Source organism: Psammomys obesus, unplaced genomic scaffold (assembly GCF_907164565.1).
Source record: "Psammomys obesus unplaced genomic scaffold, mPsaObe1.curated_primary_1811, whole genome shotgun sequence".
NCBI lineage: Eukaryota > Metazoa > Chordata > Mammalia > Rodentia > Muridae > Psammomys > Psammomys obesus.
The window spans coordinates 8,879,837-8,894,459 of NW_026596057.1; the positions used below are offsets into that span (position 1 = coordinate 8,879,837).

At 39.2% G+C, this 14,623-nt stretch overlaps 2 protein-coding genes across 4 annotated transcripts in view; one reads left to right on the top strand and one right to left on the bottom strand.

The window, feature by feature from the left end:
* The window catches only part of Ankrd45 (ankyrin repeat domain 45), a 37,485-nt gene extending 31,279 nt beyond the window's left edge, over positions 1–6,206 (bottom strand). The window contains exon 1 of the mRNA XM_055624712.1: positions 6,161–6,206. Coding sequence (XP_055480687.1) covers positions 6,161–6,184 — 24 coding nt within the window. The 5' untranslated portion in view covers positions 6,185–6,206. The remainder of the gene's footprint in view (positions 1–6,160) is intronic.
* A 232-nt stretch (positions 6,207–6,438) lies between these two features.
* Positions 6,439–14,623, top strand: part of Klhl20 (kelch like family member 20) — a 40,094-nt gene continuing 31,909 nt past the window's right edge. For all 3 annotated transcript variants that reach the window (XR_008722098.1, XM_055624605.1, XM_055624606.1), the window contains exons 1-2: positions 6,439–6,705; positions 7,295–7,358. Coding sequence is in view for 2 of the 3 variants with exons in the window: in XM_055624605.1 (XP_055480580.1) it covers positions 7,336–7,358 (23 nt within the window). In the remaining variant the exon portion in view is untranslated. The remainder of the gene's footprint in view (positions 6,706–7,294; positions 7,359–14,623) is intronic.

Sequence of the window (14,623 nt, forward strand, 5' to 3'; positions counted from 1 at the left end):
GTAGACAGGTCCTCTGGATACCCACAGGTTTAACCTACCCTTTGAAGCATATTTCTTAATACACCAATATATTATCCACATCTTAGGTTGGGAACCTAATTCGTGCTGTTAGTGACAGAATGGATCGATGTAATACTTTATGGAATTTCTAGCTGGTTCAACTCTATTCAAATTATGTTGTTAGGAGTTGTAAGGTTATAAAGGTGTGTGCTTTTCCTTTTCAAATGAATGTGAACTGTTCTGATCTTTCTCCAATGAAGAAATAGCTCTCTGATGATAGCTACATGCTATGTCCCTGAGACTGTGCTAATATCCTAAAACAAAGTACCACTTTGCCATAAGAGCTGCAGTGCTCGCTGCATGGATGAGTCTGCACAGTACATGCACATCTTCTGGGATCCATTTGCCTATGGTCAGGTCTGGATGGTAAACCTAGGAGGTGGGATGAGACTACAGGACCCATGCATCCACTGAGTCTTGAAGTGACACAAATGTCTATCATTTCCCTCTCCCTGGATTTGATAATGCTTTTGTTTTGCTCCCTAAGGTATGGGAAGGAGTTCCACTTGACTTTCCAACTATGATCATTCTTAGCCTGGTGTCCAAGGAACCAATGTGAGGGCTATGCTAAATGCTGAGTGTGCCTATTCCAATTATACAGACAGGGATGGGGGAAATGACTATTGGAAAATCTCATATATCCAGTGGGACTTCGGCAAACCAGACCTTGGGCAACATTCTATTTATTGATACCTTGTTCCATACAGAAAATGATCCACAATAAATAAATAAAATCCTGAGTTTTAAATATGTGAGTTTATTAAGTACGTAGCAAGCCAAAGTAAAAGAGCTAATAGCAATTAGCAGATAAAAGTGCTAGCAGGGTTGGTTTACATCTAAAGGCTCTGAGAGGAGGATCTCTCCCACGTGCCCAAATGGCCACCATCTTTCTCTGTCTGCTTATCCTCTTATGTCCATGTCTTTGTTCAGATTCCCTCTGCAAGTCAGGACACCAGTCACACGTCATTCGAGCCTGTCTCCAGATATAATCACACCCTAAGGTACTCCAAGCTAACATGTCAACACAGAGATTTTTGAGTTGAGGGAACACAATTCAGTCCATGATAGAGATTGTTTCAGAGATAAGTCAAGGATCTAGAGGGTTATACATTATAGGGGGGCTGGATCAAGAGGGACAGAATACAAAGTTGAATAAGAAAGTTTAATAAGTCTGGAGGCATTCTCCTGGGATGTGGGATCTAACAGCAATGCAAATAGGGCACTAGGATTGCTTTGTAAGCATGAGAAAGTGATGATTCATGCTATAGGGACAGAGGTGCCAGCGTTGCTATTAAAATGGAAGAAGGCATTTAAAAGCTCAAAGAATTGAGTAGGACTAGTGTACCGTGCAAGCAGAAAACTAACTAAACAACCACATTCTGCAGGGCAGTCCATTTACCCAAATAGCAAGGCCATGCTGAAAAGTGGCCAAAATCACTGATAAGCTCAGTAGTGGTTCTTCTTAACACACCAGCCTCATACTTAGAGATGCTGCTACCGGGCTGTTTACTAATTATAGTGGAAATGACTGGGTCACAGGATCATACTCTTGAAGAGAATTTTGTACTTGCTCAGACTCTCTACTTGCTTCCAAGCCATGAGGTGAGAACCGTTGCTTTAACATGTGCTCCCACCATGAAAGTCTCCAAAATGAGGTTAATTGAACATGGAAGTTTCCTAATACAACTGAAGAGCATTAATAGATCTTTCTCTTTTCTTATCTGATAGTGCAACTCCCCACCATATGGCTATCTCACAGTTTGTTTAATCTCTCCCCTCTTGACAGGCTGCTCATTTATCTGCTATTTTTGCTATTACGACAAGTCTTACAGTTAATAACCTTGTGTCTAACCTTTTATTCTCACCTTCTCATATTTACCTTTTCCTTTCTTTCTGCGACTAATTTCTTGGGATAACAGAATTATGAGATCAAAGAAAATGCAAACGTCATTTTGCTAGAAGTTGCCAAATCTCTCTCCATAAACATTTTACCATTTTGTGAACACACATATACACACACTCCAAGGCCCTTCCCCACAGTTCTGTCAGCAAAGCAAGTTGCCCAGTTCCAGACGCTTGTCTGCTTGATAGGTGGTAAGTAAGTCTCAGTATAGCTATAATAATTTAATTTACAAGACTGACAGGACCAGTGAGCAGAGGAGGCCAGACAGCTGGGTGAAGCACCAAGACCATTTCTGAGTAAGTCGGGAGCTCACTAGTACACAGCTCAGTGACAAGGGAGTCACTAAAACAAACCGAACATCCACCACTGCCATACTTCTGTGGCCGTGTGAGGATGCAGGCACCTGAGAGTCCTCCAGGCTTAGGTGTGGAATCTGAATTGTTGCTGGTAAAATAAATGCACTATCCACAAATTCAATTGAAGGAATTTCTCTTGGTCAATCTGATGCTAGCAAGCTAGAGACCATCACACAGAAGATCTGTGTACACCTTAGAGGAGACTCTTGTTTAAGGTTGTGCTCTGAGGGTCACTGGATTCTTTAGTGTGGAGTTCTATCTGAGTTCTCAGAGACCCATGGCATGTAGGATTTAGGTGTTCAGCTAATTAGAGGCAAAGGAATGTGCTGCTGTGGCTTTCTGCTTCCCTGAAGAACCTGGGAATGAGCCTGTTCTCTTTATAGCCAGAATTTCAACAGACAGCACAAGATAGACTGACAGCAACCAGTACAATAATATACATTGGTGCCCTGGCTTGGAAGTAGACTAAGTTTAAAAAGAACAAACCAGACAAAAGTCTAATTTTCTTTAGAGATTGTTTAAGAATTCACCCTAAGTAAAGAATTTTGGAATTCTGAATCTTTTGAAAGATGAGCCACAGTCAGCTCTGAAACCATGGGCATGTAATGTGTGTCACTTTAAACACATGTGGATGTGCACAAGATCCCTGTACTGCTCTCATGAACACATGAGCAGTTGTGTATACAGCACATAAAATGCTTTGGTGCTTGATGTCAAGGACTTCCTCGGCAGTTTGGACAGTACAATAGTAAAGCCATAATCAACGTGCTTCAGAGGACTGCTCCTCCATTTGCTAACCCTCTGATTTGGCTTCTCTGATACAGTGAAAATCAGATATGAGAGCCAGAAGCTAACAATTCCAATTCCTAGCATAAGAAGCCCAGTGGCTTTATTTGCAAGACTTTAAAACCATTTGTTTTCTAAAAGTCCTGCATTTGCAGTGGTTTCAGCAGCTATAGGGACAATGCCTAGCTTTTGAACAGGGTTCTCTTGTTCCACCCTCCCTAGTGTCAGAGGGCTGGCAAAGGATAACTGAGTTGTCCAGGAAAGCTGTGGATTCTGTTTCAATGCATGAGGAGGAAGGACCTCTGTAACTAGAGAACTGGACCTCTGCAACTTCTTGTAAAAGTAACTTTTATTTGCCTGATTTAATTGTTGTCTCTGAGGCTTAATGCCTCTGTCTGCTAACCTAGGCCTAGTCCTGGAAGCTTCCAGCCTCCGCACACTCTTATTTAAGCCCACAATGTTTTCAGTCTTTGGGACTTAGTTCTGAATAAGCTCACTCTTTTATTGTTCTTTCTGAACTCTGGCTGGCTGGTTCAACTCATCTATTCTGGTTCAAACTCCTCTCCAATTGAGTGATTCAAATTTGGTTCTCTCAGCTTCTGACTGAATTGCTCAACTTGGCCTCATACTAACTTTGGCAATATGTTCTAATCTTCTAGCGTTAGGGTCCGAGAATCACTGAAGGAAGAGCCCAGATCAAGCAGTATGCAAAAGCAAAGAGCATTTATTCTGCAGAAGTTTCCAGCATGCAGGGATCACCATTAAGGCAAAATGGCTATCCAGAAATGAATACATGGGCTCTTTTTATAGACAGGAGGGGCTTTGTGTGGTAACTCTTAAACTAATTAGTCAGGAATGGCATAGGGGCACGAAGGGATTCAGGATTGGTTAATTATTTAAGGATTTTCCCTAGATACTGGGGACTTTGTTGACTCACTGAGGTTTGGCTTTTACTCATGCATTGACTTTTAATTTGATTGGTTAGGGCCAGCTGCACCTTACTTTGGGAATGGTCATAAAGTGTTCATAACATGAAGTATTCATAAGCATAGCTTTTGGTCAATTTAACCTGTAAGCTGATTGGTTGTCCTCAGGTTGTAGCTTTTCCAGGAATTCTTTGTTTGAACTCTAAGAAACAGAAACTCAGGCCTAGTCAGACAAAGTGGAGAAAAGAAGCCTGCCTTGGCATCAGATTAGCCAAACAAATTAGGCTTTTAGGGGGTTCCAGGGGGAGGAGCTGGGGCAATCAGCCCTCTCATTGGCTCCTTCTCATTCCCTGACTCATTCTCTCTTCAACCTCTCTCTGTAAGACTGCCTCCTGTCTCCCTCAATCTTTGTGTTTCTCCCTTAAGTAACTTCCCTTTCCTCTCTCTTCTCATGAGAAGACTCTCAGATAAGAAAAGCTACAAAGAAGTGTTTCAGACCAGACTTGCTGCCTGGAAGAAGTAGAAACCAGCTAAGCTGCCTGAAACACGTTTTCCATGTTTATTTCTATGTATAGTTTGATAGGCCTTGACATAAACACATGAAGAGCTGATTCACATTGAACTGATCCCCTCTAAAAAGAAATACAGTAGTAGAAGCATAAGCCAGATTCCAGTGGGTAGTGGGTGAAGAATGAATTATAGATTGATAAGAATAGGAAATATTACTCTTACTCTGCCTATTGGCTTAAAATTACATCTTTAGTCACAGGTTGTTTGGGTTTTTTTTGTTTGTTTTTGCTTTTTTTTTTTTTTTTTTGGTTTTTTGAGACAGGTTTTCTCTGTATAGTAGCCCTGATTGTCCTGGACTCGCTTTGTAGATCAGGCTGGCCTCAGTGCTGGGATTACAGGCCATGCCCGGTGTCACTAGGATTCTTTGATGGTTTTTATACCCACTATGTCATTGAAATTTATAGCTTTGAAGAATTAAAATCAGGCCAGACATGGTGGTGTAAACCTGTAATCCTAACACTCGGGGAGGCAGCAGAAGGCTGAATTCAAGGTAAGCCTGGTCTACAGAGTCCATGATTGCCAAGGCTACACAGAGGAAGCATGTTTTGAAAAAACAAAACAGAACAGTAAGAAAAAAAATCAGGCGGGGGCACGGTGGTGTGTGCCTTTAATCCCATCAGAGTTCCAGGACAGCCAGGGCTACACAAGAGAAACCCTGTCTAGAAAAACAAAACAAAACAAAAACTAAAATGGTGAAATAATTCATATTTTGGAGAATCTAAGGGTCACTTTGAAGATGCCTTTTAGACAATTCACACAAAAGAAGCCTTACTGGCAGTTGCACATATAAAATATCATTTCAATAGATCAGAGAAAGGAACATCTATTTTATTCCCATCACATTGGCAAATTAATTAATAACATTTAAAGTACCAATGATATAGATTAAAGCTTTTTGAAGGAAAAAAAAACATAATTATAGACAGACTTTGGAACCATTATTGATGGCACTGAGTCCTGGCTCTAACCCTTACAAACAAAACATCCCAAAAAGGTGCTCCGAGAGTGCCCTTGCCATTTTTCAAGTTATATAATGCTTCGGTACTATCTGAAATGATACCATCTGAAACATAATGCTTTGGTACCACCATTTGGAATGAAGGTAATAAATCCTTCTTCAATAGGAAAGATATTATAACTGATAAACTAATACAAAATGTTCTATATTAAGTATTTGATAATAAATGGAGTACCCATAGATGTTACTAGTACATATATTACTTATTATGTCACATGTACACATGCAGACAAAAAAATTTAATAAACTGATAAAAATTTATCATAGAACTAGAATTAGAAACTGGATCTAAAAACCAATCATTCCTTGCTACAAGTTTATTAATAAGAGGTATATTTCCTATCACAAACAACTGCACAGAATCTGTAGCTGTCAAGTAAAAATCAGTTAAAGTAATTTTGGTTAATGATAAACCTAGTATAGTTTTCAATACATCAGCAACAGCCTTTTACTGATGATATACTCAAAATCGTAACGCTCACGTCACACATATTTCATTTGGTTCTAAATATATTGTAAAAATCAGACACTGTAAACGCACCAGTCCTGGGAAACATACACTCATAGAAAGACGCGGCTACTTCCGGAGTCATGCCGGAACCACTTGCCCCAACATGAGCACTTCCGTGGGAAGAATTCAGGTGTAGGACCACTTCCTGTTTCTGGATGGGGGCGGGTGCAGGGAAAGGAAATAGCTGCGGGAGCCGCATCCTGCCTGCTCTTGCGGCGCCAGAGGTGGAGGCAGAGAGGGCGGAGAAGGCAGAGAAGGGTGCTGCAGAGAAAAAAAAGTGTCAGAGCCAGTAAGTCAGAGCCTTAGAGCAGGGGATGGAGAGCAGAGCCTCAGGTCTCGCTTTGCAGATATGTAATATCAACTTGCCGAACTGTCCAGTGGGATCAGGGCAGTGCTTTGTAGGTCGCCTGTCAGCCAGCGCCTAAAAGGGAGTGTTGGGGCTCCTTAGTCGGGCCTTGCGGGGTGCCAGACTGCGCTACTGCCGGCAGAGGTGTCTTAAAGCCAGGAGAAGCCTGTGCCGTGCTTTCTGGGAACGCCGGGGCTCTCCATCCTGGACAGCTTCACTTGGAATTGGAGTGAGCGCTATACCTCCCATTTTACCAGCGAGACGCTGGTGGTGAACAGTATTTCGGGGACTAAGCCGAGAGCTTGGGAGGGCGTTAGTCTGAAACTATACTTTCCCTGTCCTTGTTCAAACTGCCCTGGCTGGTCGGAAGTGGAGTTGTTTTTAAAGGCAAATGCCTCGGCCTGCTCCCTGTCACCAGAACTAGTTACCAACCTTCACATGCAGTGTTAAAATGTTTCCTATCCGAGCCATTAAGTTAGTACTGCTGTGGGTATCAAGTGATTGCTTTGCAAATATGTTTGATGGCGGAAGTTTAAAAAAAGACTCCCAAGTGCATTTTGAACAGAGACAAGACCGATTAGCGATCGTGACTACTTTCACAATTTCCCTCACCTTCACATATAATCAATTACCTTAGCTTCCTAGTTAATTGTAGTCATCTTAAAGGCATCACATTCCTCTGTGGTTGTGCATCTGCACAAAAATTATATTGGGATGTAAGATTCCTGATTACAGACGAAGTGGGTGAAACTATTATAAGAGGTGCTGGAGAAATCAGAAACAGTTTTTAGTAAGCTACTATTTTTCTCTTGTTTAAGGTACGGCTTTAGAATACGGTGAAGGATACTTTTCATGGTGCATGGAAGGAAAGCCAATGCGCAGGTAAGCCTGTTAAGAGTAAAAAAAAAAACAAAACATTGGTTTCAGCGATTTTTAGCGTCTAACAACAGTGCCTTGTTTTAAATTATTTTATTCACAAACCTTACTAAATCCTGCTTGGAATTAATCATTCTTATTTCAAGTAAATAGAAACTAGTAATGTCAGAAATTATTAACTTCTATTGTTGCTGGGCTTTTTTTTTTTTTTTTTTTTTTTTTTGCTTTTGTTTGTTTTTTTGAAACAAGAACTTACTGTGTCGTTTTGCTTTGAACTCACAGAGATTCACCTGCCAGTCTCCCAAGATTAAAGGTGTATGCCATCATACTCCACAGCTTTTTAATGGAATATAGGAGTTAGATTTCTAAAGACAGTTTGGATTTTATGTTTCTTAATATTTAAGTCTCCCTTTTTGCATAGTGATTTTTTGGTACACATAACCACTAAGTGTCCGATGATGATTTGTGTGCTTATTATAAATTTAATTCCCTGTACAATATAGAGGACTCTGTTGCCAAGTAAAAAGTGATATTTGTAAGACACTGCTGCATCACTAGTTATGGTTGTTTATTTTACTGGTGTTCAATAATATCTTATGTTTATTAAAATAGCTGCACTACAGAGAAGATTAAGGACTGAAATAAATATAGAAAAATCTAAGTGTGAGGAAACTACAGTTACAGGCTCTTTTGCCTCTAGAGTGTACAAATGCCCTTTCTCGATCTATTCTAACAAATTATACTAGAATCTTTATTGAAACAAGTCAATTCTGTTTATTCATTGTTTAAACTTGTATTATGGTCATCAAACTATTTCATCATATGTAACTTAACATCAAAGATAAGCAACACAGAGAACCTTTAAGAAAAGAGACATTCTATTATAGGACATGGCTTAGTATTAGGAGAAAGGCTGGACATGGCCATGCAAATCTGTAAATTCCAGCATCTTACAGGGAGAAGCAGCAAGATCTGAAGATCAAGTAAAAGGAATATATATCCTTTTCCAAATTTGTTATTGATATAGCAATTGGCTTTGAACTGTTCTACTTTCTCTTGTCCTGTTAACTTCTCTGGTGTATATGCCTATGATATAGAACTAGTAAATGTTCACAAATGCTTTAAGATGTCCAAATGAAAAGACATCATAGAGGTGACACATTTCATTGTCTTACTTTTATCTTACCCTATAGTAAGAATGGTATTAGGTTGTAAAGTATAGAAGAAACTTAACCATACATATACTAAGTACTTCACTACTTCATTTCTAGCATGATTACAAAAAACCACTGATTTTGTTTTGTCCTCAGTTGCCATAAACGTCTTGTCTTATCTAATTGCTAAAATAAGAACTTAATATTTTTAAATTAAATTTTAAATTTAAATGGTGGTACATGCCTATAATCACAGCATGCAGGGAGGCAGAGGCAGGTGGATCTATGTGACTTTAAGGTCAGCCTGGTCTACAAAGCAAGTCCAGGACAGCCAAGGCTATACAGTCAGTCTTGAAAAACTAAAAACAAACAAAAATTTTATGTAATATAGTTTGATCATATTCTTTCCCCTCCCCAACCTCCTCTCAGAGCCTTCCCACTCAGATCCTCCTGCATCCTACCCATGCAGCTTCATGTTCTTTTTCTCTCTTAAACACACATACACAAAACAATAGGTTCTATGGACAAGAAGAGGGTGAAAGTAACCATTAAAGGTATTCCTCTATAGTTTTAATTTTTTTTAAGATTCAATTGTTTATTCTTTTTGGAAATGTTTTTCTGTTATTATGTGCATTGGTGTTTTGTCTGCATGTGTGTCTGTGTCAGGGTGTTTGATGCACTGGAACAGGAGTTGCAAACAGTTGTGAGCTGCCATGAGTGCTGGGAGTTTAACCAGGTCTTCCAGAAGAGCAGCCCATGCACTTAGCTGCTGAGCCATCTCTCCAGCCCCCTTAACTTTCTTTTTAATTGTATATATTTATGCAGTAAGGTGTTATAATTCAATACATATATACAATGTATAATGATCAAATCAAAGCAATTAGCTTATTCATCTCCTAATATAAGTTTTTTCACCCATTATGGAAAATACTATGAAAATTCTAAAAACAAAACAGAAACTATCACTTGGACAGCTATCCCATTACTGCATGTATATCCAAAGACAATGACATCACTGTATCAGAGAGATTCTTGCCTGCCATGTTTATTGTAGCACCCAGACAGATCTGTAATCTCCTGAAGTATCCATTGAAAGTAAAATCATATGTGTGCACGCACACACACACACACACACACACACACATTATTTAGCCATTAAAAAGAAAGAAATCATAACATTTGCAGCATCCTAGATAAGAGAATGTTATCATTATGCTAAATGAAACAAGTCAGATATAAAAAGACAAAACTGCATATTCTCAGATGTAGAAACTAAAAGAAACATTGCAAATAAGTAGAAAATAGAATATTGACTACAAAAACAAGAGGATGGGAGATATAAGGAGGCTGAATAATAGGAACCCAAATACAGTTAGGTAGGAAAAATAAGATCTAATATTTTACAGCATAAAATTTTATAACAATTTATCATATATTATAAAAAACAGAAGAGGGGAATTCAAAGTTTTCCAGATAAAGATAAATGATAAATATACATACATAAGGTATTATAATGCATAATTGTATAGTTTTATGAAATCAACTGGTATTTTATTAGCAAAGTTTTATTTATGTGTATGTATTTGTATGTATATGACATTACATTTAAAAGATAAAATAGTATATTCAAAATTGGGCATAGTAATGCATGCCTATAATCTTGGCATGTGGGAAGTGGAAGCAGAAGGATCAAAAATTCAAGATCATCCTAAGCTACATAAAAAGTTCAGGGCCAGCATAGACTATACAAGATCTTCTTTCAAAACAACAAAAACAGTGAAAAATAAGTCTCCTGGGACAGATTCTAGGTCCCACTGTTCTTCTCCAAAGGTGTAAACAGTTTCTTCTGCATTATTTTTAAGACCATGCAATTCATGTACAAGCATATGTAGAATATCTGTCTTCTCATATATGCATGTTAGGGCTGAGATATTGGCTTAGTTGGTAGAATTCTTGCCTATGTTTGAAGCCCTGTTTAATCCCAACCACTGAGTAAACCAGGTTGGGTAGCACATGATTGATGATATGACTCAACTATATAGCAAATTTAAAGCCAGCCTCTGCTTTATGAGATGCTGCCTCAAAAAATAACAACAAAACCCTGAGCTTTCTCCCCTTTAGCTGCAGAAGGACAAACAAAAATTGTGGAAATCAGGACTGGAATCATGAAATAGTTTAGCCTTTATCAACTTATTCCTTTAGGAGCCAACATATGTGACATACAGATCAGACTCTAACTGGTGCTGTCCAGCAGTGGCTAGAGCTGAAGTTGGATTCTGATTAGTTCTGAAAGGAAGAATTTTGTAGAAGAAGAAGAAGAAGAGGAGGAGAAGGAGGAGGAGGAGGAGGAAGAGGAGGAAGAAGAAGAAAGAAAGAAAGAAAAAAGAAAAGTCAACATTACACGCACAGTATTTTGTATCTTTAGCACTTTACAAATTAACTGTGAGCCAATATGATGACATACTTCCTGTGATCTCAACCGTCAGGAGCAGAGGCAAGAAGACTCCGAGTTTGGGGCTAACGTATGCTATACAGCAAGACCCTGTTTTATTTTTTTTAAGTGACCAATATATATAAACCTCTTATTTTTTTTATAGTTCTGGCGTTCATATACACCATACTAAAACCTCTATAGTAAACATCCATGTGGGTAATTTTTGCTCAAATGTGTAAGCATAATATGTGCTTCTTCCACTTTTACGTGAGTTCCCAGGATCAAACTCAAGTTTTTGGGCTTACACGACAAGAGCTTTTACCCATTGTGCCACCTGGCTGCTCCAAGAATTCTAAAGGGATGAGGGGCAGGCAAGGTGGATCAGTGGATAAAAGTGCTTAGTGTGTATGATCTGACAGCCTGAGTTTATTCCTCAAAACCCACATAAAAAGCTAGGTGCTGTGACAGGCATCTTGGATTCCAGCATTCCTACTGTGAGATGGGAGCCAGACGGGAGAATCCTCAGATAGCTTAACATATATAGCAAGGCAGAAACAGGTGACCCTTCCTCAAGGTGGAATGTGAGAACCCACTCCCAAAAGTTATCATCTGACCTCCAGACATGTGCTATGACACCACATAAACAGACACGTATGCATTCACGCATGCATACACATACACAGAGACAAGTAAATTTTTAAAAATTTAAAAAGTGTTAGAACTGGAGATGTAGCTCAGCTCAGTGGTACAGCACTTGTCTTTGTTGTGCGAGGCCCTTGGCTCAATTCCAGCATTGCAGACAAAGGGGTAGGAGTACAAAGGGTGGGGATAGAGGTGAGCAAGGGATAATTAAGGACACTGTAATGAAGGAGAGATGCAGAAGGTAAAGCTTAGGAGGGAGACAGTAAGACTTAAGTGTCTGAGTTGCATGCATGGTACGTATATTTTAAATGTAAGTATATAGTTTACAATGGAAGAAGAGCAAACAAAAATTGTGGAAATCAAGAGTGTAACGATGCCTGGCACAGTGACACATGCCTGTAATCCCAGCACTCAGGGAGGCAGGTATAGGCAGATCACTGTGAGTTTGAGGCCATCATGGTCTACAAATCGAGTCTAGGGCAGCCAAGGCCACACAGAGAAACCCTGTCTCGAAAAGCAAAACAAAACAAACAAAAAAAGTAACCATGAAATAGTTTGGCTTTTATCATTTTATTACTTCAGGAGCCAGCACTAACATGTAGATCAGATTTGTTTGGGCTGATTGTTAGGCACATGGTAGACGGGCAGGAAAAAGGAGAAAATAATAGTAAAGAAATGAACATGAAAGAGTTCTGGTAGTTTAACTGAAGGATTGCCTGGGGGTAGATCTATGTTGAATAGACTACAGCTCCAAAGACTTCAGCTTAGAAAATTGAGTGCTGCCTCATGGGATAAAATACACAGAAAAATGAGCGGCTTTCATAAGCCTCCAGCAGATTCCCATATGTTCTAGTTTTGTTGTCTAAGAAGGAGCCAAGTATATGGCTTATAAATGGAGAGGAAAGAGATTTCGCTGGAATGTAATAAATCGTGACTCAACCAATATGCAGAAGGTTCTTCAAGCTGTGGGTATAAATGAATGGAAAGGAATAACACCAAGGACAGAACCCTAGGAGTACCATGGGAGTTTAAGTGGGGCTTAAAAAGAAGATAAGTAAACAGTCTAAAACAGATAAAGGCTTTAGCTGCAATTCCTGTTTAGTCTAGCTAGTCTGAACTGCATGCTTAAAAATTGTAGCAGATAGATCTGCTTGATTTGACTGTTCCCAGTGTAACATACATATACTGTATGATTCTTGCACATGACACCTCTTCTTCCCTTTCTGGGACACAAGAAAATTGAATACTGTGCCTCAGTTCTTAGTCTTGTTTTTATCTGGAGATTGCTCTGTTGCCCAGCTTTCTTCTAATGAAGTGTTAGGACAGCTTGTTGTTGAGGGGTAGGTACTCCAGAAGTTTTCTACTTTCTGGCTTACAAGGAAGGCAGTTTGCTTGTATGGCTACTTTCCTTTCTTCTTCCTGCCTTGATCACTAGGGTGGAACTTACACTTTTATCCAGTAAGCAGCGATGAGAGTGTCTTGGAGTTAAAACATTCATAACCTGTTTCTAGTGTAAAAAATAGGCAGGGGCTAGAGAGATGGCGCAGCAGTTACAGGTAGATGCTGCTCTTCTAGAGGACCCAAGCTTGGTTCCCAACCCCCATGCCAGGCAGCTCACAACCACCGACAACTCTAGCTCCAGGGGAATTTAATGCTATGGCCTCTGCAGGCATCTGCACATACACCCACACATACACAAGTACACATAATTAAACATAACGCAAAGACATCTTTTAAAAATAGGCAGCTAGGCCTTTTGATCTGGAATTAGATATGAAATCTAGTATCAAGAGGGTGTTTTTCTGGTATGCAGAACCAGTGCTGAGAGATATCATTTATGCTGTGAGGATTTGTTTGTTCAACTCTCCATGCAAATATGTCTTCAAGTGTATTCATGGCTGTAAAATGGAAGTCAGTTCAAACTGATCTTAAAGTATAGGCTGTTAATTTTAAAACTGTAAAAAACAAAGTATTGGGGATTGAACCCAGGGCCTTACATTGCTAGGCAAAGGTATGAAAGGAGAGGTGTAAATGTCTAAGGAAACATTCCACCCCACAAATTTTTGATTATAAATGCTTTAGAGTGAAAAGGTGTTGTTTTCTAGTTTTCTTGTTATTGTTCTGTTTTTAAAACTAGCCATTTGCAGAAGATTGCTCAATTGAGAGTGCTGTCAGTATTGTAGTTGATCTTAGTTAGGAAGATTTGATTCTGTTTTTCCCAACTCTAGAATACTCCAGGGATTTGTAGTCTCAGATCCATGATAGTGAGTATGTCAAATAAAACCAGCCACAGAGAACCAGTGCTATCGTGTTCATGGTATATAATGTCATCTAGTTGTCAGTGTTCTCCAACAATTGTTCTGTGAATCCTTAGTCATTGCTTCATCATTCTCCACAGCAAATATTTTACATCCTTACCCATTCTTCCCATGGTCTATTACCTCTTCTTCTCACTGCCCACAAGTGATCTGCAAATTAATTTCCAAGGAAAATTCTTCCTTTTGCCTAAGACCCATTTCTTCTGTATTTTAATTCTATACCTAATTATTCTCCAGTAGGCCACCTTAACCTCTCAGATCTTCAGGACATTTATTCCACCAGGCAAAGAAGCCATGGCCATAAATGAACAAGGTATAAACATGATCCATTTCTGGGTCTCTTATAATTTCTTATCTCAGGTACCTAAAAAAACATAAAATCTACAGGGAAAAATGCTTTCCTCCATAAATCTCTTTGGAGAAGAGAAGACTAGGGAAAGAAATTAAATTCTTAAACACATTTACAAAGATAAATAGCAGAATTCATTTCTATTTTAAATATTTGGTCCAGTTGTCCAAGACAGCTTGTGAGGATAAAGCTCTGCATTTGAAGTCAGAGAACCTAAGTTAGACAAATTTCAACACTGGCAGTCTTTATGAAGTAGATACCGTTATCCCCACATACACATAATGGGCATAGAAATGAGACATGTACTGGCTACTTTTCTGTCAGTTTGACATAAGCTAGAGAGAAGGGAGCCTTATGTGAGACAGTGCCTCCAT